The 25,402-nt window shown below is 42.5% G+C and overlaps 1 protein-coding gene across 7 annotated transcripts in view; it reads right to left on the reverse strand.

Annotated features, from left to right (window-relative positions):
• ANKRD12 (ankyrin repeat domain 12) overlaps nucleotides 1–25,402 on the reverse strand; it is a 102,170-nt gene that overhangs the window by 21,369 nt on the left and 55,399 nt on the right. For 6 of the 7 annotated variants that reach the window (XM_084778121.1, XM_084778118.1, XM_084778124.1 and 3 more), the window contains one exon: nucleotides 24,963–25,110. In XM_084778121.1, coding sequence (XP_084634247.1) covers nucleotides 24,963–25,110 — 148 coding nt within the window. Of the gene's footprint in view, nucleotides 1–13,689; nucleotides 13,770–24,962; nucleotides 25,111–25,402 lie in introns of those variants that run through there. The other variant, XM_084778123.1, reaches the window with a different exon arrangement.

The raw sequence follows: 25,402 nt of genomic DNA on the forward strand, positions 1-25,402 counted from the left end.
CCCAGGTCTTGCCTGGACCAAACCACGTCCCAGTCAGAACTATGGGTCACTCACAGCGCTGCCTCCTCACCTCCCACAGTTTACCACTGACCTACTCTGCTAAGCAAACTTCTGACCTTCGAAACAGCTCTTACTATTCTCATTGAAAGGACAAGCAAAAAAAAAAAAGGCCATAAATTGTGCTTACAACTGCACACTGGCTGAGCAGGGGTGCTGCACACTGGCTGAGCAGGGGTGCTGCACACTGGCTGAGCAGGGGTGCTGCACACTGGCTGAGCAGGGGTGCTGCACACTGGCTGAGCAGGGGTGCTCTGACGCGGGGTACTCTACACACTCTCAGCTTTCATCCCCGCTTGCTGTGCACAGCAGCCGTACGATAACACCACCTCCTTTTTCTACACCGTCCATGCATCCTTCTGTAGATTCTAATCACTTACTCCTTATTTTTCTTCATCAACTAATCTGTAGGAAATATTTTAGATTCGTGATTAAGTGCAGGGTCAAGATTTATACACAGGAATATGTATGTATGTATGTACACACATACACACACACACACACACACACACACACACACACAATGTATTGGTGTAAGTAATCTGCTGGAAAGAAGAAAAAGCAATTTGTCTCCACAATACATTTTCATTAGCATTGCCTTTTTAAGTTTATTTGGAGTGGTTTAGGAAGTAATGCTAGATCTGTTATTCCCTACCACATGGCTAGAGGTATTCCTTAAGGGGTACATTTTTTTTTTCGAGACAGGGTTCCTCTGTGTAGCCCTGGCTGTCCTGGACCCACTTTGTAGACCAGGCTGTCCTTAAACTCAGAGATCTGCCTGCCTCTGCCTCCCGAGTGCTGGGATTAAAGGCGTGTGCCAGAAAGGGGTACATTTTAATACCAGTTATCTAGGATGGAAACTCCATTTTCACTTTTTTTTTTTTTTTGAGACAAGAGTTTCTCTGTGTAGCCTTGGCTGTCCTAGAATTCTCTTTGTAGACCAAGCTTGCTTTGAACTCACAGCGATTGCCTGCCTCTGGGGTCCGCCTTCCAAGTGCTGGGATTAAAGACATGTGCCACCACTGCCCAGCTCGAAACTCCATTTTCAAGAAAAGGCAATGGGTGGAGGGAGGGGTATCCGTCCCTCAGCATCTCTAATGTGTTCTGCATACTCTAGTAACTCCTTAAGCACACGTGCAGGCCTTCCCAGGATACGGCTCCCTGTAAACATATAAAAAGCATATGCCCGGGCTAGAGAGGTGGCTCAGCAGTTAAGAGCACTGACTGCTCCTCCCGAGGACCCAGGTTCAGTTCCCAGTACCTATCTGCCAGCTTACAACCACCTGTAACTCCAGCTCCAAGAGATTTGTCACACTCTTTTAGCTTCCAGGAGTACCTACACAAACATGGTGCACATACAGACAAGTAGGCATGCACACATACACATAAATAAAAATTTAAGTTTAAGACATATAATTCCTGATTGTGTCATGGTTCTGCTTACTATGGGTAGGTTATTGTATATATGTGTAATAATATAAATGCCTTTGTAAAAATAAAAAATGTTTAATGAAAAAATGGTAAAAATAAAAACAAAAAATAAGTTTTAAAGCTGAAAAATAAGTAAAATGTTTAAGAACATGTTATCTGTTTATCAAACATTTATAATAGGGAGTTTTATAATGGTGAACATATAGAAGATGACTAATGGTGAATGGTATACAAATTGTAAATTTTTTTTTTTTTTGGTTTTTTTTTTTTTTTTTTTTGGTTTTTCGAGACAGGGTCTCTCTGTAGCCTTGGCTGTCCTGGACTCACTTTGTCGACCAGGCTGGCCTCGAACTCACAGTGATCCACCCGCCTCTGCCTCCCGAGTGCTGGGATTAAAGGCATGCGCCACCACGCCCGGCTACAAATTGTAAATTTTAGAACTGCATCAAGACATAAAGAAATTATATGGTAGGATCTGGAGAGATGGCTCTGAGAATAAAGTCATTTGCAGCCAAGGATGCTGATTTAAGCATGAACTATGATGAAAGGAGGAAAAACAACTACAAGTTGTCCTCTGATCTTCACTGGCATGCTATGATACATGTGCACCCCTTTCTCAATAAATAAATGTGGCAGTGCTTATTTGAAAATTATGGTAAAAAAGTTGGAGAGACGGCTCAGTGGTTAAATACACTGCTTCTAGAAAATCCAGGTTCAATTCCCAGCACCTATGTGGTGATCACAACCGTTTCTAGCTCTGGTTTCAGATGATCTGGCCTCCACTGGTACCAGGCATCATATGGGGCACAGATAAACATGCAGGCAGAACACCTATACAAATAAAATAAAATAAAAATAAAAAGGAAATTATGGGCAAAATAAACAAATAATTTTAATGCTACATACAGAATATTAAGGTCCATTCTAAGCACAAGAGATTTATTCTGAAAGTTCAACATTCACCTCAGGCTTAAAAAAATTAAGAAAATTTAAAATAAAACACATTAAAGTCAATTTTATCTCTTGTTCAATTCCCACTAAAGCCCTCTTGTAAAATCTCTTCTAAGCAAGTTTTCTTCAGCACTGAAATCACTGTAGGTAAGTAGAGAAAATTTGAATTTGAAATAAGAAAACTTTATTTTTAAAAACTCACCTGAAATCATAAAGATGCAGAAACCAAGGCTCTGGGAAAGTTTGAGGACCCAGGTAACACGCATGTATATACTGTGGGCTACAGAGGACCCAGGTAACACGCACGTCTGTACTGTGGGCTACAGAGGACCCAGGTAACACGCACGTCTGTACTGTGGGCTACAGAGGACCCAGGTAACACACAAGTGTATACTGTGGCCTACAGAGGACCCAGGTAACACGCACGTCTGTACTGTGGGCTACAGTGTGCATGAAAATGCACCTTAAAAGGCCTGTATATCATCTTCCTTTCATTACTGTTTTGTTGGTGTAGCTACGTGCCAGAGATCAGTATCAAAGTGCTTCCAGTGTTCAACATAGTTTTTTTTAATTAAGAAAAATGGGTAGGTGTGGTCTGGAGAGATGGCTTAGTGGTTAAGAACACTACCTGTTCTTTCAGTGGACCCAGGTTTGATTTCCAGCACCCAGTGACAGTTCACAATTTTCTGTAACTCCAGTTCCAGGGAAGTGATGGCCTCTTTTGGCCTCTAAACATACCAGGAATGCATATGGTACACAGACATACATGCAGACAAAATAGTCTTACACATAAAATAATTTTAAAATGTGTTTTTATTATTTGTAATGGGTGCTTTGCTTATATGAATGTTTGTGCACTACATGTATGGAATGCTACATAGACAGCATCAGACCCTAGAACTGAAGCCGCAGGTGGCTGTGAACAGCTACGCAGAGCTGGAAATCCCACTAGGTCCTCTGAAGTGCTCCTTCTGGCTCCTCCATCTTATTTTTCAAGATCAGGTCTTTGACTGGAGCTGCAGCTGACTACGCTGGAGTGGTTAACCAACACCCCCCCCCAGGATCCTCCGCTCTGCCCCACTCAACACTGAGATATAGGCCTGCACATACACATGTGACTCCTGCAGAAAAAAATGTGGGCACTGGCGATCAGACTCAGGCCTCCATGTTTGCAAAGGAAGCCTTTACCCACTCCCCTGTCACCCCAGCCCTTTACTAGACTCTAAGGTACTAAACAGTAGGCTTAGGAGCAGAGTAGAGCCAAGTGTGAGGGAAGGTAACACTAACTCAATGGACTTTCAGTACATTTTTTGCTCTACAGATGCGTTATATTTGACCATGATCAAAGAGTTCAGCCACTGATTATTTTGTAATACATGTGATCAAATCAAGTAAACATTACTAAATTAATGTTCAGTCACATGTTGACATCTGTATTATTTAACTATGACTTTTCCAAAAATGGATACTCACAGCTATCATAACACATCTGAAAAGGAAAGGCTCAAGATTCTAAATAACACAAAAAATTGATTAAAATAACTCGTTCTAGACTATGTAAGAAAGCCATATGTTGACTAACTCAACTCAGGTGTCTACAAACTAGTGAATGGGGTAGGTGAATTTGAATTTTGATCTTGTAATGGTAAATACAGTTTATAATTACAATAGCATATGAAGTATGGCTTTGAGTATTTTACTTAAAAATGTGGTTAAGATTGAGACTTTTATTGTTTTTGAGACAGAGATTTGCTGTAAAACCAAGGCTGATCTTCGATTCCTTCTGCCCCAGCCTTTCAAGTGCTGGGATATAGGCAGACATCATCAAGCTACGATACATTCTCTTTTACCTTTTGAAGCTACTATTTGTCAAATTCCAATTCTGTGTGTTTGTTTTTTGGATGAGTTTTCATGCAACCACTCACTTCCCTTTCCACACCCCAGCCCTGAGGTGAGGTGTTACTGATCCTGAAGGCTGTGGGGTCTGAGCACACACGTTTAGGAAACAAAGGATTGTGTAAGCGTGGTAAAATATGAACCCATATGGTTAATCTAGCTACTGTCAAAATGAACAGGGAAAGATTAGCTTGGGTTATTGCTAATGTCAGACCCGTATGTCACCAAGTTTAGTGGGAGTGCTCCTATCTGCCAACCCACCCCAGCTCAGCCACACCTCCCAATGCTCCTCATATTCCTTCTCTTAGTATATGGTTTTTCACTAAAATTAAGACTTTTATTAACATTAGGAATATTACCAAGAAAATCTCATTGGGTATGGCATTTGTAAGCCATTTGGAAGTGATACAGTATATTAAAAAGTCCTGAGCTTGGAGCTGGAGAAGAGGGCTTCCAGGGTTAAGAACATGCACTGTTGCTGCAGAGGACTGGAGCTAGGTTTCCATCCCCATTGGGTGGCTTACAATAGCTCAAAATTCCAGATCCTGGGTATGAGATGAACTCTACTGGCCTCTGTGTTGAGTGGTACACATACGCACGTGCACACACACACACACACATACATACACACACACACGCACATAGACGAAAATAAAACAGAGTAATCTTTTATTAAGTTGTAAGCTATACTTCAGTGATTGAGTAGTTTCGTTCACTTAAAAAAACCTTATTGTCCTTTTTGTATAAAAGCAAAATAGTTTATGATAGAAAACTATGAAGACAGAGATGAGTAAATCAAGAGAATAAAATTCCATTACAATGTTCCACCCAAGAGAATGATACAACAAATAACTTTCATAACTTACTTAAAAGTATTATTTTATTTCCATTTAAGGAAGTTAAAAGTGAACACAGTAAATGTCTAAACCTAAGCTCTGTCCACCTAGCACTTTTTTTTCTTAAGTTTTTTGAGACAGGGTTTCTCTGTGTAGCCTTGGCTGACCTCAAACTCAGAGGGATCCACCTGCTTCTGCCTCCCAAGTACTGGGATTAAAGGCGTGCGCCACTATGCTCAGCTCACCTAGTACTTTTTCTTTTTTCTTTCTTTCTTTGGTTTTTTGAGGCAGAGTTTCTTTGTGTAGCCTTGGCTCATCTAGTACCTTTAATTACTGACACGATTCTGCCATTCTGGAAAGCCCATATACTTTGAACTTCCTGTCCATCTAGCCTGAGGTAATAATCCCTGTAGTTTTGTCTTCTTTTTCCCCTTGTTCATTTAGGGGAGAAATGTCCTTTCATCACTGGCAGTACAATACAGTGCAGCGTAGTTTAAACATATGTATGAGGACACCTTACTTTCTGAGATGGCCGCCTTGAGCCTGGGACCCTTTCCTGCCTCCTTCTCCCAAGAGGTAACCTAACAGCAAGCTGCCTGTCATCACAACGGACATGTAATCCCTATTTAAGGTTTCCTCTTAATGATGTGCATATGTATCTGTGTGTGGGTATGTGCATGTAAGTACAGGTACCTGAACAGCCGGAGGTGTTCGATCTCAGTTACCGGCAGCTGTGAATTGCCTGGTGTGGGTGCTGGGAACTGAACTCAGGTCCTTTGTAAAAGCACTACACACTCTTTCTCTAGTCCCAACATACAATTTCTTCCTTAACATTTTCCACAAAAATTCCGATATTCTGCTCTCACGTGTACCACATCATTCTGTCATTCTCATGAAAATCTTAGTTTTTATGTTTATGTAATAGGTTTCCTTGTTCTAGCCTTAAACTTATGATGTGCTTGACTAGTTCTGTGTGTTTCAACTATCACTTTTCTTCGGTAAAAAATAATCCGAGACTGGTTGTGTTGGTTTGGACAGTCAATGTTAGCAACAGGAAGAGTGAGGCGGGAAGATTCCTGACAAGCTCAGGGCTGCTTGGGTTACAGGTCAAGACTTACTCAAAAAAAAAAAATAAAAAAAAAAAAAATCAAGAAAAAGAGGAGGGAGAGAAGGAGAGAAAGGGAGGAAGAGGGAAGAAGGAAAGAATAAACGAGTGAATTGTAAGCACATCTACAATCCTTGCTCTTTGAAGCTGAGGTTGGTCCAGGGCCACCCTGTGCTCTATGAGCTTGTTTCAAAAAACCAAAAAAGCACCAGGCTTGGTGGTCACACCTTTAATCCCAGCACTCCGGAGGCAGAGGCAGGCCAATCTCTGTAAGTTCGAGGCCAGCCTGGTCTACAAAGAGAGTCCAGGACAGCCAAGGCAACAAAGAGAAACTGTCTTAGAAAACAAAGCAAAATAAAACAAAAGCCCTTTGACCTAAAATACAAGTCTTCTATTAAAAACAACAACAAAACTCAAACAATTTTCTTCCAAACATTCGTCCTTTTGCAATACGGGGGGAAAAAACCAAGTTCCTGGTATACTTTGTTTTCTGATGTCTCACAGGCTTAGACCTGCAGCAATGTTTGATTTTAGTAATCCTATCTCAAGGCATACTGGCCTCCGGACTCTACAGCAGCCTTTGGTAGATATGGTGGTGGAGTTACGGTTCCGTATTTCCCAAGGACACTGAGAATTTATTCTTTCTATATCATTTGAAATCTGCACGGTCAATTGTTGTTTTACTCATCTTGGGCCTTCTTATTTTCCACCCAAGTTCCTCAAGTCTCCGTATTTCTTGTCATATTGATAAAGGAAACACATTTGCTGAATGAACAGCCTCCCTCTGTCAACAGTGCTCAGCTAGAAGCAGCTGCGACAATCTGGCTCACTGGAGACTCTCTGGCACCTCCTAGGGAACAGTGCTGCACAACTGGAGCAAATCTGTTCTGAGTCTATTCTGAAGTGTTCCTTTGTCCTGCACTAACCAAAAGTATTATCTTTAAGAATCACATAAATACGACAGGCATGGTGGTACACACCTTTAATTCCAGCACTTGGGGGCAGAGTCAGGCGGATCTCTGTGAGTTCAAGGCCAGCCAAGAACTGAGAAACCAGGTCTCAAAAAACAAAACAAAATTATATAAATGTAACTTATGTTACCTAGACAAGTAATCAAACATTAGAAAAACACTGTCTACATTTTAGAAAACAGATCTTGACATCTTTCATATCCAATTGAGAAATAGAAAGTGTCTCCTGTATCTCCATCTCCTCCACCCCTCCCCCGCCTCGTTTATGACCCTGCTGCCTCCCCATCGTGAACCCTAGGATTACAGGTATGTATCATACCTGCTTTATATAGTGATAAGAATTCGTCCAAGGCTTTGTGAATTCTAGAGAAGCACCCAGAAACTCAACTATACCACAGTCCTTCATGCAGCCTCTTTAATTTATATTTTTAAACCTTAATTCTCCCAAGGAAATATTAATTGTTTTGATTTACTATGTAGAAGAAAAGAAGTTGAGTATTTGGAAATAAGCTTAGTCAGTGACTTGCTTTCTTTTCACTTCTGCAATAACAGGTCCTGGTAAGGGAATGGCCATTAAGTGTTTCAGGATGACACAGAAGGAAAAGGGTATGATCAACAGCTGAAGAAACTATGTTTCAATGTAAAATCCATATTAGAAACAAACTGCTTCCTGGTGAGAATCTGTGCGGCACCTGCTCTCCTCAGGAACACAACCAAGGACTGCAGCGTTCCACATGTCCCTTAATATTCATCACCCAACTCCTTTAGGCCAAACTGCAACAAAGAGGTCTATAAAAATGGTATTTTTCTTTATCTGAAAATAGGATAAATATCACTACAAAAAATTTGATGTCACTAAAGGAAACTGACAAAAATCACCCAGAGTCAGTTATTCCATTATGAAAACATACATTACACAGAGGTCCTTTTTCTTTTTTAATATTTTATTTAGTTTTTCTATGTGCATTGGTGTGAAAGTGTCAGATCTTAGAGTTACAGACAGTTGTGAGCTGCCATGTGGGTGCTGGGAATTGAACCCCGGGTCCTTTTGAAGAGCAGGCAGTGCTCTTAACCACTGAGCCATCTCTCCAGCCCCCACAGAGGTCCTTTCATCTTGACTGAGAAAGTCATTTTTCTTTGTATGGTATGAAGCTGGTTGATGAGTTCATTTAAATGCATGTATATATAAAATCATTATTTTTTTAAAATTAATGGTTTTTAAGGGTCAAAGGTATGCTTACACAGAATTTCAAATATTTAGCAATAGCTCACTATTCTGTAACTATGTGACAGACTCACTTTAAGGACTTATATTACACTAGCTTGCAGCTATGTAGAGCACACTGAAGCTATGACTAGAATTTCCCAAATATGTGTGATAAACAAGTCAAATATATAGAAAATGTTAACTCCTTCTAAGTTTCTCTTTTAAAAATAATTAAATTACTGGAGGGGCATACATGCCGCAGCAAGCTTCTGGAGGGGCATGCGAACATGCTGCCACAAGCTTCTGGGGGGGGGGCACAGGAAAATGCTGCAGCAAGCTTCTGGAGGGGCACAGAAAAATGCTGCAGCAAGCTTCTGGAGGGGCACAGGAAAATGCTGCAGCAAGCTTCTAGAGAGCACAGGAATATGCTGCAGCAAGCTTCTAGAGGGCACAGGAACATGCTGCCGCAAGCTTCTGGAGGGCACAGGAACATGCTGCAGCAAGCTTCTAGAGAGCACAGGAACATGCTGCAGCAAGCTTCTAGAGGGCACAGGAACATGCTGTAGCAAGCTTCTAGAGGGCACAGGAACATGCTGCAGCAAGTTTCTGAAAGGGCACAGGAACATTCTGTAGCAAGCTTCTGGAGGGCACAGGAACATGCTGCAGCAAGCTTCTGGAGGGGCACACGAACATTCTGCACCAAGCTTCTGGAGGGGCACCGAACATTCTACAGCAAGCTTCTAGAGGGCACAGGACACAGGAACATTCTGTAGCAAGCTTCTGGAGGGGCATAGGAACATGCTGTCACAAGCTTCTGGAGGGGCACAGGAACATGCTGTCACAAGCTTCTGGAGGGGCACAGGAGCATGCTGCAGCAAGCTTCTAGAGGGCACAGGACACAGGAACATGCTGCAGCAAGCTTCTAGAGAGCACAGGAACATGCTGCAGCAAGCTTCTAGAGGGCACAGGAACATGCTGTAGCAAGCTTCTAGAGGGCACAGGAACATGCTGCAGCAAGTTTCTGAAAGGGCACAGGAACATTCTGTAGCAAGCTTCTGGAGGGCACAGGAACATGCTGCAGCAAGCTTCTGGAGGGGCACACGAACATTCTGCACCAAGCTTCTGGAGGGGCACCGAACATTCTACAGCAAGCTTCTAGAGGGCACAGGACACAGGAACATTCTGTAGCAAGCTTCTGGAGGGGCATAGGAACATGCTGTCACAAGCTTCTGGAGGGGCACAGGAACATGCTGTCACAAGCTTCTGGAGGGGCACAGGAGCATGCTGCAGCAAGCTTCTAGAGGGCACAGGACACAGGAACATTCTGTAGCAAGCTTCTAGAGGGCACATGAACATGCTGTCACAAGCTTCTGGAGGGGCACAGGAACATGCTGCAGCAAACTTCTAGAAGGCACAGGAACATGCTGTAGCAAGCTTCTGGAGGGGCACAGGAACATGCTGTAGCAAGCTTCTTGAGGAGCACAGGAACATGCTGTCACAAGCTTCTTGAGGGGCACAGGAACATGCTGCAGTAAGCTTCTAGAGGGCACAGGAACATTCTGTAGCAAGCTTCTAGAGGGTACAGGAACATGCTGCAGCAAGCTTCTAGAAGGCACAGGAACATGCTGTAGCAAGCTTCTGGAGGGGCACAGGAACATGCTGCAGCAAGCTTCTAGAAGGCACAGGAACATTCTGTAGCAAGCTTCTAGAGGGTACAGGAACATGCTGCAGCAAGCTTCTGGAGGGGCACAGGAACATGCTGCAGCAAGCTTCTGGAGGGGCACAGGAACATGCTGCAGCAAGCTTCTAGAAGGCACAGGAACACACTGTAGCAAGCTTCTTGAGGGGCACAGGAACATGCTGTCGCAAGCTTCTTGAGGGGCACAGGAACATGCTGTCACAAGCTTCTGGAGGGGCACAGGAACATGCTGCAACAAGCTTCTAGAGAGCACAGGAACATGCTGCAACAAGCTTCTGGAGGGGCACAGGAACATTCTGCAGCAAGCTTCTGGAAGGGCACAGGAACATGCTGCAGCAAGCTTCTAGAGGGGCACATGAACATGCTGCAGCATGCTTTGGAGGTCTGAGGACAAACTGGGGGAAATTAGCTTGCTCCTTACGCCCTGTGGGTTCCAGGGACTGAACTCAGGATGTCAGGGTTGACATGAGTCTCAGTATGTAGCCCTGGCTCACTGATAACTGGCTACTAATATGTTATTCATCTAGTACTAAATAATGAAATGTTGCAAAATTAGGTAATTTAGGCAGTCTCTGTTGTCTCCTGACTCTGACTCAAAACTTCACATATATTTTCTATGTACAATTATTTCACTCAGAATAAAAAATTCTCCAGGCTTTGGGCCTAGGCTGATCTATGTAGAATATATGATAAAATGTGTATTGATTTGAAGTACTAACTTAAAAAAGAACTAAATGGATATTAAGACACTGGTAAGAGCAAACTGATCTTTACATAAGAAAGTTTAAAAGTTACAATTCAAGTATATTTGCAAAGAATACCATTCATTTTTTTTTTCTCTGTGTAGTCTTGGCTATCCTGGACTCACTTGGTAGACCAAGGTGGCCTTGAACACTGAGATCCACCTGCCTCTGCCTCCTTGAGTGCTGGAAGTCCAGGAATGCACCACCACCATCTGGCTTCTCATTATGCTTTTTGTTTGTTTTTGTTTTTAATTTTTGAGACAGGGTTTCTCTGTGTAGTCCTGGACTCACTATGTAGACCAGGCTGGCCTTGAACTCACAGATCCACCTGCCTGGCCTCCCTGAGTGCTGGGGAATACCATGCATGTTAGTAAAGTAGATAAGATAACATGGAAAGTACTATCATGGAGTGTCTTAAATTTTGGTTAGTAAGCTGCCGCTCAGTGAAAAATGTTTTACTGCCTGTAATAATGCAGGCTTACTCGCCTTCCACACATAATATTCGTGAACATTTTCTCCAAGCACTAGGATTACAGAAACATGTCAAAAGTAAACGACAAGCATGGTGCTCGCCACTACTCAACCTCCTCGAATAGTCGTGGTCTAGTAAAGTAAGTTCTCAGGGCAACAAATAAATTCATCTTTGTATAAAAGGCCTAATCTTCCTACATCTTAAATATACTGAAGTTATTATAACATCTACTTGGAAAGGAACAAAACTGTCATTTATATTTCTAACTTCATGTTAGAAAAATCTTTAATTCCAGTGCATCAATAAAAGTTTCTCTTTAAAATTTGTAAAAAATGTTTTAGAGTCTGAGTGTTTCACCTACACGTTTGGGCAGCATGTGTATGACTGATGCTCAAGCAGGCCAAAACCTGGTGCTGCATCCAAGAAACAGGAGTTAAAGAAGGTTTTGTCCACTGTTTGTGTGCTGGTAACCAAGCACAGGCCCTCTGCAAGACAGCCAGCATGCCAACTGCTGAGCCCCCTCCCCAGCCTCCAGATGGCTTTAACACATTTACTGTAGAATGTGGTGTGCATCAAGTCTAAATGCTCATGATCAAATATGCTGATATACTATTGAGACACTCTAAAAACACCACAAAGGATCTCTTCCTATGTTGTTATATTCCTAACTTTGCTTTAAATTTCCTAAGGTCATGCTTCTTATTAAGTTAAAATATTAACATCACATAGCCAATTTCATAAAAAATTGTGACATATTCTGACTTAAAAATTGGCTTATTTAGATCTCTTCATTAACTGTTATAAATCCATGAGTATGTACCAATACTTTGTTTTTACATAGATACTAAAATATAAAACTAAGGAAAATAATGTCATAAATTATGGCAATATTTTTGGCACAATAATAGAATGTGCCATTTTAATACTGAAAAATGATTCAAAATACCAGACATTTTATTTATTTCATGACACAAACGCACCCAGTAAACACTGGTGGGATACAATGCATCCCTCTCTGCCCAAAGGGCCCATCAACTTGGAGTAGACTCTAACAGCAGTCTGTGAGGACAGAGCATTTCTTGGGTTAAGCTGGAATGTATAGGAAATTTAAGTCTATAGCAGCTACTTTTAAAAGGCTAGATTGGCACACAAGAAAGATAGGAAAAAGGTGATCGCTCTTTTAACAATGACTGGCATTTTTTAAAACTGTCTGCTGAGCATTCCTTAAATGGAAAGGCTGAAGTAGGGCAAGGCTGTTATTAATAAAGCCCAGTCCAGCTTGGCAATTAGTAAGTGTAGCAAGTGTTGGAGAGAATGGAGTGGACGCAATGTGGCACACGTCTCCCTTTCCATCATGACAGTTCATGACCAGGGCTAGCTGAGTATGACTGGCTTCTCAGCATGACAGAAGGAGGCAGAGGCAGGTAGATTTCTTCAACTTTGAGGCTAGGCTGTTCTACATAGCAAATTCAAGGCCAGCCAGGAGACTCTATCTAGAAACAAAACAAAACAAAACAAAATGAGCTAGCAAAGTCAGATATTGAGGGCGGGGAGGGGGGGTTAACTAAAGAATTATGAAAACTTAAGTATAACACAGTAAGAATTATGAAAATTTAAGTATAACAGTTATATCCAAATGAGCTCTGTTAACCAGGACACGTACTCCTGAAGCGCTATCATGAACATCTGCACAACATGATATAGAACTGCTGCCAGAGTGCAGGAGCTCACTCACTAAGTGATTATACGGCTCACTATAAAATAGGTCCTTGCACCAACAGCAGAAACCAACTAATTACATCACTAAATGCATACTGTTTCTCTCAACTAACATTTTTCCCTAATGATGAAAAAAGCAGTGCATTAGATGACATTTTTACACAGACTCCTTATCCTGGGAATCTGTGGACTGGTAACAACAGTTTATACGACAGCTACTTTGAGCAGAACTGACATCAAATACAATGTCTTGTGGATTAAATGGCACATGAAATGTTACATATATAACACTGTTTTGTTTACTCCAAGTTTATTAAGGTATGAAGTTCATAGGCTTAGTTATTCTTCAATTTTGCAAGACTTAATTAAAGTGTATCTGTCACATGGATGGCATTTCTGATGGACAACGACCCTGTGGGATTTTCACATACAGATATCTATCGGCAGCTAAATTACTTCTCCATTAATAAGTGCATACTGAATTTTGATTGGTTAAAGATTGATAATGTTGAGTTTAACAAGGACCTCATGTAAATTAAAGAATAAATTTTGGGTATTTTTATCAGTCTTCAGCAACTCCAAAATCTTTGTAGGATACTTACTGATAATTTTTGCATCATTCCTTGAGGCACTTTGATCAAGCAATAACTCAGGCACATTCACCATGTGGAAAATAAATATTCTGAAAAATCAATACATAGCTGATGAACACAGGAAAGAATATCAGTGGAAAATTAAAAAGGTTCTAGAAGATTTGTCCTACTCTAAGTGAAATATGTAAGTTAATCTGCTGCAGCAGTTTGTTCTATGGAAGGTTTTTAACAAGAGCTGCTTTCTTGAAAGCTATAGGTTCTTGAAGAACCAAAATTAAAGAGTTCATAGCAATAATAAAACATAGCATATAAAACATTCCACTTTTTAAAATCTTATCTTCTCATCAAAGACAATGAACTTCAACGGATAACTCCTGTTTCCATGCCGCGGGGAGGATGTGTAGAGGACGCCCAGGCTTATGTGGCAGACAGATCTGAAAATGGGTTGAAGGTCAAAACTGACTGGCAAGAGTGGCATTACTGTTACCTGCTTTCTTAACCAGCTCTACTTGCAGGTGCCTAACACACAGAAGGCATCAAAAAACAGTGGTAGAATAACTTAGATGGAAGGAAACGGAAGGAAAGGTATTTAGGGCGACTCCCATGTATACGGCTTCTAAGTATAGATGAGTGATGTTATCAATAAGAAAGAAAAAAATACAGCCATATAAGGGGGGAAGTAAGTTTCATCTGTGCATGTTAATTTTTGAGGTTTCACTGAGGGAATATAAGTGGCAATATCCAGAGGCAGCTACATTAAAATTTTGAAGTTTAAGAGCAAAGTCTGGGGTTGAAAGATATGTTTGGCCAGCACTTGGGAGGCAGAGGCAGGCAGATCACTGTGAGTTCGAGGCCAGCCTGGTCTTCAAACCGAGTCCAGGACACCCAAGATAACACAGAGAAATTCTGTCTCAAAAAACTTAAAAAAAAAAAGTATGTTTGGAAGTTCTTAACCTCAGGGTGGAAGTTAAAAATGATGAAGTGTACTGAGCTTATTAGGCAGATTCCATGTAGTAGAGAAAAGGGTCCAGTGAGTGAGATGTCTGAGAAAACCACCATGGCACAGAGGAAGGAAGAGAAGATGGATTCTATAACCACACCTGGAATAGAGCAGCCTCAGGAGCTGATACAAAGGCAAAAGGAATCCTAGAATCAGACATCAGAAAACCAAACAAATAAACATAGTTAGCATTTTTGTTTGTTTTGTTTCTTCCAAAACAGGGTTTCTCTGTGTAGCCTTGGCTGTCATGGATTCACACTGTAGAGCAAGCTGGCCTTGAATTACAGAGATCCACCTGCCTCTGCCTCCTGAGTGCTGAAATTAAAGGCATACACCACCACGACCAGCTCATAGTCAGCGTTTTCAAACTCCAGTTTGAAAAGATTTAAAATACTTCTAAAGTATCTAGCAGTGAAAGATCATTTGTGATATTACTACAAAATAGATTCCAGGGTAAGAAATGACAGACTGTTAAACATACATAATGTATGGAGACTGCACAGTTGTTAGAGCACTGGCTGCTCTTCCAGGGGACCTGGGTACAATCCCCAGTACCCATATGAGGGCTCACAACCATCTAACTCCAGTCCTAGGGGATCCAATGCTACCTTTGATTTCCTTGGTCACCAAGCACACACCTAGTGTATATATATGGGGTGCACAAACATACATGCAAGCAAAACTTCCATACACATATATTAGAAAAACATCATCCATGCCTACTTCTGCCATCTCTACACCTTATCAGCAGTCTATATACTTGCTGTCCAGATTTTGATTCCTTATAAAATTTTACACGGAAATGTTTTATGCACATATTTGAGCACATACACAGGTTTAAAATAATATTGCTCATGACTAGGAATGTAGTTCTGGGATAAAGCACTTTCCTTAGCATGTGTGAGGGTCTGGGCTTACCCAGCACTGCATAACCAAACCAAATCAAACCAACCCAAACACCAAATAAAGTTTGTCACTTAATAAAAATTAGCTACAAGCTATGATTGCTTACCTTAACTTTTCCAACCCAGTACACATGAAAATCTTTCTAAACAGTTTTAACTCAAAGCACACTATCGACATACTGAGTTTTTCACTTAGCTCCTTTTAAATTCTTTGCCACTGAAGACTTGGATCCCTGAGCCCCACAGGGTTGAAGAGAGAACCAACTCCAACAAGTTGCCCTCCGACCTCCACATGCATTTTAGGGACACACACATCAACTTCTCTCTTATTCATGCTCTCTCTCACAAAAGCAATAAATAAAATAAAATAAAAGTTTGTGTATTAAAATTTGAAATGACACAAAGTCATTTCACATAGAGATACTTTGCTTCATTTCTTTCTTTCTTTCTTTTCTTTTTTTTTTTTTTGATTTTTCTAGACAGAGTTTCTCTGTGTAGCCCTGGCTGTCCTCAACTTGCTTTGTAGACCAGGCTGGCCTTGAACTCACAGCAATCGACCTGCCTCTGCCTCCCGAGTACTGAGATTAAAGGCGTGCGCCACCACGCCTGGCTTCTGCTTCATTTCTAATAACCAGTTTTTGGATAACTCATACCCCATAAACTACATACATACATCACTTTGAAGCATAACCCAACCCTACCATCTCACCCATGATTATTTGGTGTTCCTTTTGAAAGTCAGGCCTCTTGCATTCTTTTATGCTGTTGACTACAACTCACACCTCTGCCTTTCTACCCTTTTCTTCTCTTAGATAACCACTCTTGCAAGTTGGTTTATTCTTCCAAAGGAAGACAAATGTGCACCACTATGCTTTACAACTCCCCCCCTCCTTTTCTTTTTTTGAGACAGGGTTCCATGAATGTAGTCCTGGCTGGCCTTGAACTCATGTAGATCTGCCCATCCACCCCTGCTTCAAATGCTGGAATTAAACGTATGTGCTACCATGCCCAGCTGCTTAGCCTTTTAAACACTTGCTATTTTCTGTTTTTTGCTTATTTTAGCCTCATAGTCATATCTTGGCCAGGTATTTCAAATGTCTGTAAATTTATTTCTCAAGTTCTTTAAGTTCAGTGGATCTATTACTTTTGTCTCCTGATTTACTCATAATTCTTTTTCTTTGTATTTTTGGTATGTCATAACAAATGACTTACTTTACTTTGTTTTTTAAAATAACAATTTAACTGTCTAACTCATTTATTTACTGAGTTACCTCGTGCTGCTAGCTTCTGTAAGAATCTCACTTTGTGTGGCATCTGTGTGCTTTACTGACCACTGAACTTAGAGCCTCAGGCATGCTAGAGACACGTTACCACTAAGCCGCAGTCCTATTTAAACCTTTCCTTTCTAGGTCCATCTTGCCTTGTGGCCCAGGCTGGACTTGAATCCAGCAGCCCTGTCTTCTTGCGGGCTGGGGCCATTTCTGAGACTTCCTGTACAGTATCAGAATTTCTCTAGGTGCCCATTTTTGTTGCTGAACTTAGATTTATTTGGTGGGGCTAAAACTATGTTCACTTGAACTGACTGTTCTCTTGTATTTCCATGCAACCCTGGAGGGTTGTTTCTTTTTTATTAGTGCATAGCAACCTGATACAGAGTAGTCCAAGTGGCATCTCTTGGTGCAATTAGTTGGTGAGGTAACCTTTGCCCAGGAGGCAGCTGAGGCATCAGGAAGAAGCTTGTCTGCCACCCTCAGGACTCACTCACCTACACACACAGTCCTTGGGCGGATGCGGAGAGAACCTTGACTTACCCTCCCAGGGTCAGTGTCTATGCACCTTCCATATTAAGTACACATTTTTCACTAAAGGACCAAGAGTTTTGTTGCCACTTTTATAATTTTACCTACAGTTTAGCTCCACTAACATCACTTCTCTTTTTGTTTGTTTGTTTTTTGTTTTTGTTTTCCCGAGACAGGGTCTCTCTGTGTAGCCTTAGCTGTCCTGGATTTGCTTTGTAGACCAGGCTGGCCTCGAACTCACAGGGATCCGCCTGCCTCTGCCTCCCAAGTGCTGGGATTAAAGGCGTGCGCCACCACCCAGACATCACTGCTTTCTAATACTGACTGATAGCAGTCCTCTGCTGACACTGTATTTGCTCTTTAATTACCGACGCTCTTCTTTTCTAACTTAAGTCTTTGAAATATGAGAAAACACTGGAAAACTTACATAACAGCAGAAGTTCTATTTCCTAAATAAAGCAAAAGAACTGTTGCACTGTTTGTCGCTTTCTCAAAAATCTAATTCCTATTACATATTACATAACCCTCATTTTAAGAATTAGAATATGTATGTAATACACACACACACACACACACACACACACACACACTCATACAAGTCAAACTGGTAAAATGGCTCAACTGTAAAAGCGCTTACCGCCAAGCCTGACAACCTGAGTTCAATCCCTGGAACCCATGCGGTAGAAAGGCACCTTTTCTGCACGGTGTCCTCTGACCTCCACTCATACCACGGCACCCGCGCTTGCTCCTCTGCTACACATAACAAGTTAATAAATGTCTAAAATATTAGTTTATCAACATCTTGAATCTTACATGTATCATTTACTTTTGAGGTTTATGTAAAATGTTCCTGGCAAGTAAATTACCCATAAAAATATAGTTTTTGTTTTGCTCAGCCATGCCTCACTTTTTAGTGTTGCTAATTTTCTATAAAGTTTGATTCACCCTTGGAGCCCCCTTTTTTCTTGGAGTGGGAGGGTACAGGATTTCCATTTCCTTTTCCAGACAATGAGTCAGTTCAAGAACAAGATGTGTGGGCCAGGCATGGTGGCACACGGCTTTAATCCCAGCACTCGGGAGGCAGAGGCAGGTGGATCACTGTGAGTTCGAGGCCAGCCTGACCTACAAAGCAAGTCCAGGACAGCCAAGGCTACACAGAGAAACCCTGTCTCAAAAGAAAAAAACAAGAAAAAAGAACAAGAAGTGCTTAAGTTGCTACAGCCTTGGTCTTGTTGACTGTGCGCTTTTTTTTAAAAAAGACTTATATATTTTATGTATATGAGCATGCTGTCTTCATGCACACAAGAGGGCATCAGATCCTATTACAGATGGTTGTGAGGCCCCATGTGGTGCTGGGAATTGAACTCAGACTCTCTGGAAGAGCATCCAGTGCTCTTAACCACTGAGCCATCTCTCCAGCCCCAACTGTACACCTTGATGCAGCTGGATCCTGAGCACTGAAGACGAGGAAATGTTGTCTTTGACAAGCAAGAATGTTATTTCATCAAAAGTGTAAGGCATTTTCATTCTTTCTTTGAATTTAATGGTGGTAATTGATGAGGTTCAATGCAGACATATTAACTCAGGGTTACAAACATGTTCATTTTTTCCAAGTATTTTACCTAGATTAATTTTCTAACACAAAGAATTTCCCCAATTTTAGGATTCCTACAGATTAAGCAAGATAATGATATTTTTTTCTGTTTACTTGCTTAACTAAGAAAGTAAACTAGGGCTGGAGAGATGGCTCAGAGTGTTATGAGTACTGTCTGCTCTTCCAGAGGACTTGAGTTCAATTCCCCCGCAACCACAAAGTGGCTCACAAGCATCTATAATGTGATCTGATGCCTTCTTCTGGCCTGCAGGTGTACAAGTGGGTAGAACATTGTATACACAATAAAAAATAAATAAATCTTTGAAAAAAGAAGAGCCGGGCATAGTGGCGCACACCTTTAATTCCAGCACTTGGGAGGCAGAGGCAGGCAGATCTCTGTGAGTTCAAGGCCAGCCTGGTCTACAAAGTGAGTCTAGGACAGTCAAGGCTACACAGAGAAACCCTCTCTAAAAAACAAAACAAAACAAAAAAGTAAACTAGATCTCCAGCATTCTCCAATTATTACACACTAATATTTAAAATTATCATTATAAATCCATGAATTTAAATACGTATGATAAGTTCTCAAACTTTGTAATAAATAATATTATTAGATAGGACGTTAAGCCATCATTGGCCAGTGGAAAACTGCTTCAAATTGTCTCTTAAGGTCTTTTAAGAAGACATTCATTAGTCCTTGATAACTTCTTTAACTCTGAAGGAAAGGATTTTCAAATTGGTACACATGCTTCCAAAACGGAAACACAGAGAAACCCTGTCTCAAAAAAAAAAAAAAAAAGATGATGTGGGAACTAGAAATTATTCTGAGTGTCTTACTCGTTGCTTTTAGGGCTTTTAATAGAGCAAGGACAGTTTTATAGTGTGTTTGTATATGTGAGTACAGGTGCCTGTGGAGACCAGAGGCATCAGATCCCCCCTGGAGTGGAGTTACAGGTGTTCTGAGCCACCTGATACAGATGCTGGGGACTGGACTGGGGTCCTCTGCCAAAGCAGTCTGTGCTCTAACCACTGTCCCACCCTTCACCCTGTACTGGTGTGTATTTTAACCTTTCTTTAAAAAGAATTGCAAACACAAAAGCTTAACAAGTTAGAATTACTAAATACTACACATCTTTTAACCAGAAGCCAGACTTGCCTATTATTGTCTTATAGCCTGCTTCACACGTGTTTCCTTTTTCTTTTCCTTTTTGTTAAATGGCGTTTTTCCTCAGTCCTCTGAGGTCCCGGGGTGGTACAAAGTGCTGTTCATAGCCAGATGCACCTGTCTCTGCTCCTCCAAGCTCTGAGGAAGCTGGCTGAGCAGAAGCTTGCCGTGTGATGCGTGATGCTGTACGGAGGACTGAGAAGACAGGAAGGTCATCGTGCTTTACACCACTAAGCTGTGACAAAGCGAGCTGTGGCGCTCGCCTTTAATCCCAGCACTAGGGAGGCAGAGGCAGGTGGATCGCTGCTGAGGCCAGCCTGGTCTACAAAGCGAGTCCAGGACAGCCAAGGCTACACAGAGAAACCCTGTCTTGAGAAACAAAACAAAAAACAAAACTAAACAAACAAACAAAAAAACCAATTTATTATTTATTTTTATTTCATGTACATTGCTGTCCTGCCTACATGTATGTCTGTGTGTGAGTGTCAGATCCCCTGGAGTTGGAATTGCAGACAATATTGAGCTGCCACGTGGCTGCTGGGAATTGAACCCAGGTCCTTTGGAAGAACAACCAGTGCTCTTAATGTCTAAGCCATTGCTCCAGCCCCCATCCATCTAGTTTTATACTTGAAGTGTAAGTTAGAGTAATTTCTGACACTAGAACCCTTTATTAATATATACTTCAGTGGGTATTTTGTAAGAATATATTTCAAGATTTAAAACTTAGGCTGAAGAAATGGTTTAGCCATTAAATGCACACACTGTCAAGGCTGGTTCCCAGAAGTCATGTTAGCACCTCACAACTGCCTGTAACTCCAGCTTCTAGGGGTCAGGCCCCTCTTCTGTCATCTGCAGGCACTGACTCACATGCACACTCCGCCCCACACATATACATCATTAAAAATAAGATCTTGCAGAAAGATTAACGTTCTCTTTCCGAGGCAGAGTGTCACCACTGATGTCCCTGTCTTACATGGGTTCCCTGTTGTTACATTACCTAATGATGGCCCTCACATTCATTTTCCCCCTCAGTGGAGGTTCTAGCCTAGAATAGGTCATACCCTTTAAATAGCTCTTTAAAATTCTAAAATAGTTCTGGTATTTTTGCTGGCCTCTTTTTAACACTGTTAATTCCTTTAAAATGCACTTATTGTTATTTAATTTTAATTTGTTATAATGTATTCAGGTTACATCCCGATTATCATCCCCTCACTTGTATCTTCCTGCTCCCTCCCTTCCGCCTCCCTCCCTGCTCCCCTCCCCTAGACCTCTGACAGACTCCGCTCAGGAGGGGACGGGGACAAAAGCTGGGACTCGCTGCTGGACTTTGGGTGGAGGGCTGAGAGTGATGTGGAAGAACTAGGGGATGGAAGGACCCAGAGCGTCCTGGAGCCCCACAGGGAGACCATCAACCAAGGCAGGCGGATCTGGACCCAGAGGGGCCCTATCAAACTGCTGCACCAACAAAGAGCAATGCATGCAGTAAACCTAACCCCCTGTTCAGATCTAGTCAATGGACAGCTCATTTTCCATGGTTGTTGGGAGAGCAGAGCCATTGCCTCTGAAACAAACTCTGGTGCCCCCGATTTGATCACTTCCCCTTGGTGGCACACAGAGGAAGAGGAAGCAGGCTATCTGGATGAGACCTGATAGGCTGTGGTCATATAGTGAGGAGGAAGTCTCCTGGTTGGAAATAGCCATGTGGGTGCTGGGTACAGAATCTGGCTCTTACCCAATGAGCCAGCCCTCCAGCCCTATAATGTGGCCTTTTGAGTTCACTGTACTTACTGCCTTTGTCTCTTCTTCACAAATGATTTAGTTTTGTGTGATGTTTAAATTGCACTTCAATTTGTACACATCATAACCTCTTCTATAATCAACTAATGATATTTATAGTCATTTTAGACCGCGATGTAGTCAGTGACTACCTGCTGGTCTTCATTCCTTTATGATTTATCCACACTCGGGCAGCTCCTCTTAACCAATGGAGTGTATTGGTAACTACCTTTGTGCAAGGCAATCAATTCCAAACTCAGAAGGCACATTCTTTTCCTTGGCCTTCCATATGACAGGTAATTAACTATTCATTATACAGAAGTAAAAGCTAAGCCAGGCATGGTTACGCACGCCTTTAATCTCAGCACTCAGAAGGCAGAGGCAGAGGATCTCTATGAGTTTGAGGTCAGCCTGGTCTAAAAGGGAGTCCAAGACAGCCAGGACTACAAGAGAAACCCTGTCTCAAAAAAAAAGTAAAAAGTAAATTTTTTTTGCTAAAAGTACACTTCGGTATTTAATCCCTTGTATGTAATTTAATATAAAAGCCACATGTCTACTTACTTTTAGAAATTGAAACTTTATGAAGGTATGACCATTTGTCATATTTGGTTTTTTTTTTCTTCATTCAGTTTTTGCCTAAAGTACAATGAATTCTTCCAATTTGAACCCAGAAAACTTTCTTCAACATGAGGAAGTGTTTTCCATAACAGCTGTGAACTATTTTTTTAAAAAAACCCTCTAGGTATGCCAAATATTTTCTAAGATTTTTTTTGGGAGGGGCTTAGTTCAGCAGTACAGTGCTTAGGAACAAGCATAGGCCCCAGCCCCTGGCCCCAGCTCAAAATAATTGTTTTGGACTGTTCTTTTTTTAAAAAGTACGTTTGGCTGAGTGGTGATGGTGTATGTCTTTAATTCTAGCACTCAGGAGGCAGAGGCAAGTGGATCTCTGTGAGTTTGAGGCCAGCCTAGTCTACAGAGCAAGTTTCAATACAATCAGAGCTGTTACAAAGAGAAACTCTGTCTCTGAATGAGAGTGGGAGGCAGAGGCAGGTGGAGCACTATGAGTTTGAGGCCAGCCTGGTCTACAAAGTGAGTCCAGGACAGCCACGGTTACACAGAGAAACCCTGTCTCAAAAAACCAAACAAACAAAAACCAAACCCCCAACACACACAAACTGTTTGTAGCTAAGCATAGTGGTACATGCTTTAATCCTAACACTCAGAAGACAGAGGTAGATCTCTGAGTTCAAGGTCAGCCAGAAATAGAAAGTGAGACTGTCTCAAACAAACAAACACAAAAAACTAATGTAAGTTATGTTTGCAAATAAATTGCTTATTAGGGCTCACTCACCCAATTTTAAAAAGCACAAACTGTGAAGATGAACTGTAAAGATGACTTATTAATGCCAAGAAAGGACATGAAATGTATTGTCAATACAGAATATCAGAAAAAAATGACAGTAGTGATGTTGATAGGTATGCATGGCGAGAGTTCTCAGTAAGATTAAATGCAATAAAAGATTAGTTAGGCAACTTATGTAGAGCTATAATAGAAACTGAATAATGGGACTATGACTGCATGCACACAGCTATATGTAGCACACAACAGTTAGTAACTACACCACTCAGAGCTAACCAGATAATAAGCAGTTAGCATTATTTTAAGATCCTTATTTTATGTATTACACACCAATACAGACTGTTCTATAAAACACCATGTCGAACCACTGAATATACATTTTCTGTAACTGTAGCTAGGCTTGGTGGCACATGCCTATAATCCCAGCAATCAGTAGGATGGGGCAGGAAGTTTGCAAGGCCTGGGCTAAATAGCAAAATCCTGTCAACAACAACAACGAGGAGGAGGAGGAGCAGGAGCAGGAGGAGCAGAGGAGGAGGAGCAGGAGCAGGAGGAGGAGGAGCAGGAGCAGGAGGAGCAGAGGAGGAGGAGCAGGAGGAGGAGGAGGTGGAGCAGGAGCAGGAGGAGGAGGAACAGGAGCAGGAGGAGGAGCAGGAGCAGGAGGAGGAAGAACAGAAGCAGGAGGAGGAGGAGGAGCAGGAGCAGGAGGAGGAAGAACAGGAGCAGGAGGAGGAGGAACAGGAAGAGGAGGAGGAGCAGGAGCAGGAGGAGCAGGAGGAGGAGGAGCAGGAGGAGCAGGAGGAGGAGCAGGAGGAGGAAGAACAGGAGCAGGAGGAGGAGCAGGAGGAGGAGGAGCAGGAGCAGGAGGAGCAGGAGGAGGAGGAACAGGAGCAGGAGGAGGAGCAGGAGCAGGAGGAGCAGGAGCAGGAGGAGCAGGAGGAGGAGGAGCAGGAGGAGGAGCAGGAGGAAGAACAGGAGCAGGAGGAGGAGCAGGAGGAGGAGGAGGAGGAGCAGCAGCAGGAGGAGGAGCAGGAGCAGGAGGAGCAGGAGGAGGAGGAACAGGAGCAGGAGGAGGAGCAGGAGCAGGAGGAGCAGGAGCAGGAGGAGCAGGAGCAGGAGGAGCAGGAGGAGGAACAGGAGCAGGAGGAGGAACAGGAGCAGGAGGAGCAGGAGCAGGAGGAGCAGGAGGAGGAGGAGCAGGAGGAGCAGGAGGAGGAGGAGCAGGAGGAGCAGAAGCAGGAGCAGAAGGAGGAAGAACAGGAGCAGGAGGAGGAGCAGGAGGAGGAGCAGGAGGAGCAGAAGCAGGAGCAGGAGGAGGAAGAACAGGAGCAGGAGGAGGAGCAGGAGGAGGAGGAGCAGGAGCAGGAGGAGGAGGAGGAGGAGGTGCAGCAGCAGGAGGAGGAGCAGGAGCAGGAGGAGCAGGAGGAGGAGGAACAGGAGCAGGAGGAGGAGGAGCAGGAGCAGGAGGAGGAGCAGCAGCAGGAGGAGGAGCAGGAGCAGGAGGAGGAGGAGCAGGAGCAGGAGGAGGAGCAGGAGCAGGAAGAACAGGAGCAGGAGGAGGAGCAGGAGCAGGAGGAGCAGGAACAGGAGGAGCAGGAGGAGCAGGAGCAGGAGCAGGAGGAGGAGCAGGAGCAGGAGCAGGAGCAGGAGGAGGAAGAAGCCAACGACAACGATGACACAAACCTGTGTAACTTTCATCGTCACCAGACAAAGGCACCTCTCTCTTCAGCAGCAGCTCCAACTCCTCTGTCTCTGCCACATCCACTGGGCGCTCTCCATGTTTATTAGCTTGGAACGGATTCCCACCATGACGAAGCAACAGTTTCACTATCTGCAGCATGAAACAGCAGGGAGATAGTCCTTCAGCCTCCTGTGCACTGTTCTCACAGGAAAGCCGATGGTAAAGAGCTACACAGACAGACAACCTTTGTCCATTTAGATATATTGGGATAAACAGCTGCTTCTCAAAAACACTTCAGAGATCTACAGAACATGGCCTTTAAGATATTTTAATAATAAAAAGCTTTTCTGACAGAGGGACTCATCAGCTCTGGCAGGAGCCACATTCTCCTCTGAAGAGGATGGGCGCCGAAGAACTTACACTTGGAGTTTGCTTCAAATGT

Source organism: Acomys minous (genome assembly GCF_964271855.1).
Source record: "Acomys minous genome assembly, chromosome: 4".
Lineage (NCBI taxonomy): Eukaryota > Metazoa > Chordata > Mammalia > Rodentia > Muridae > Acomys > Acomys minous.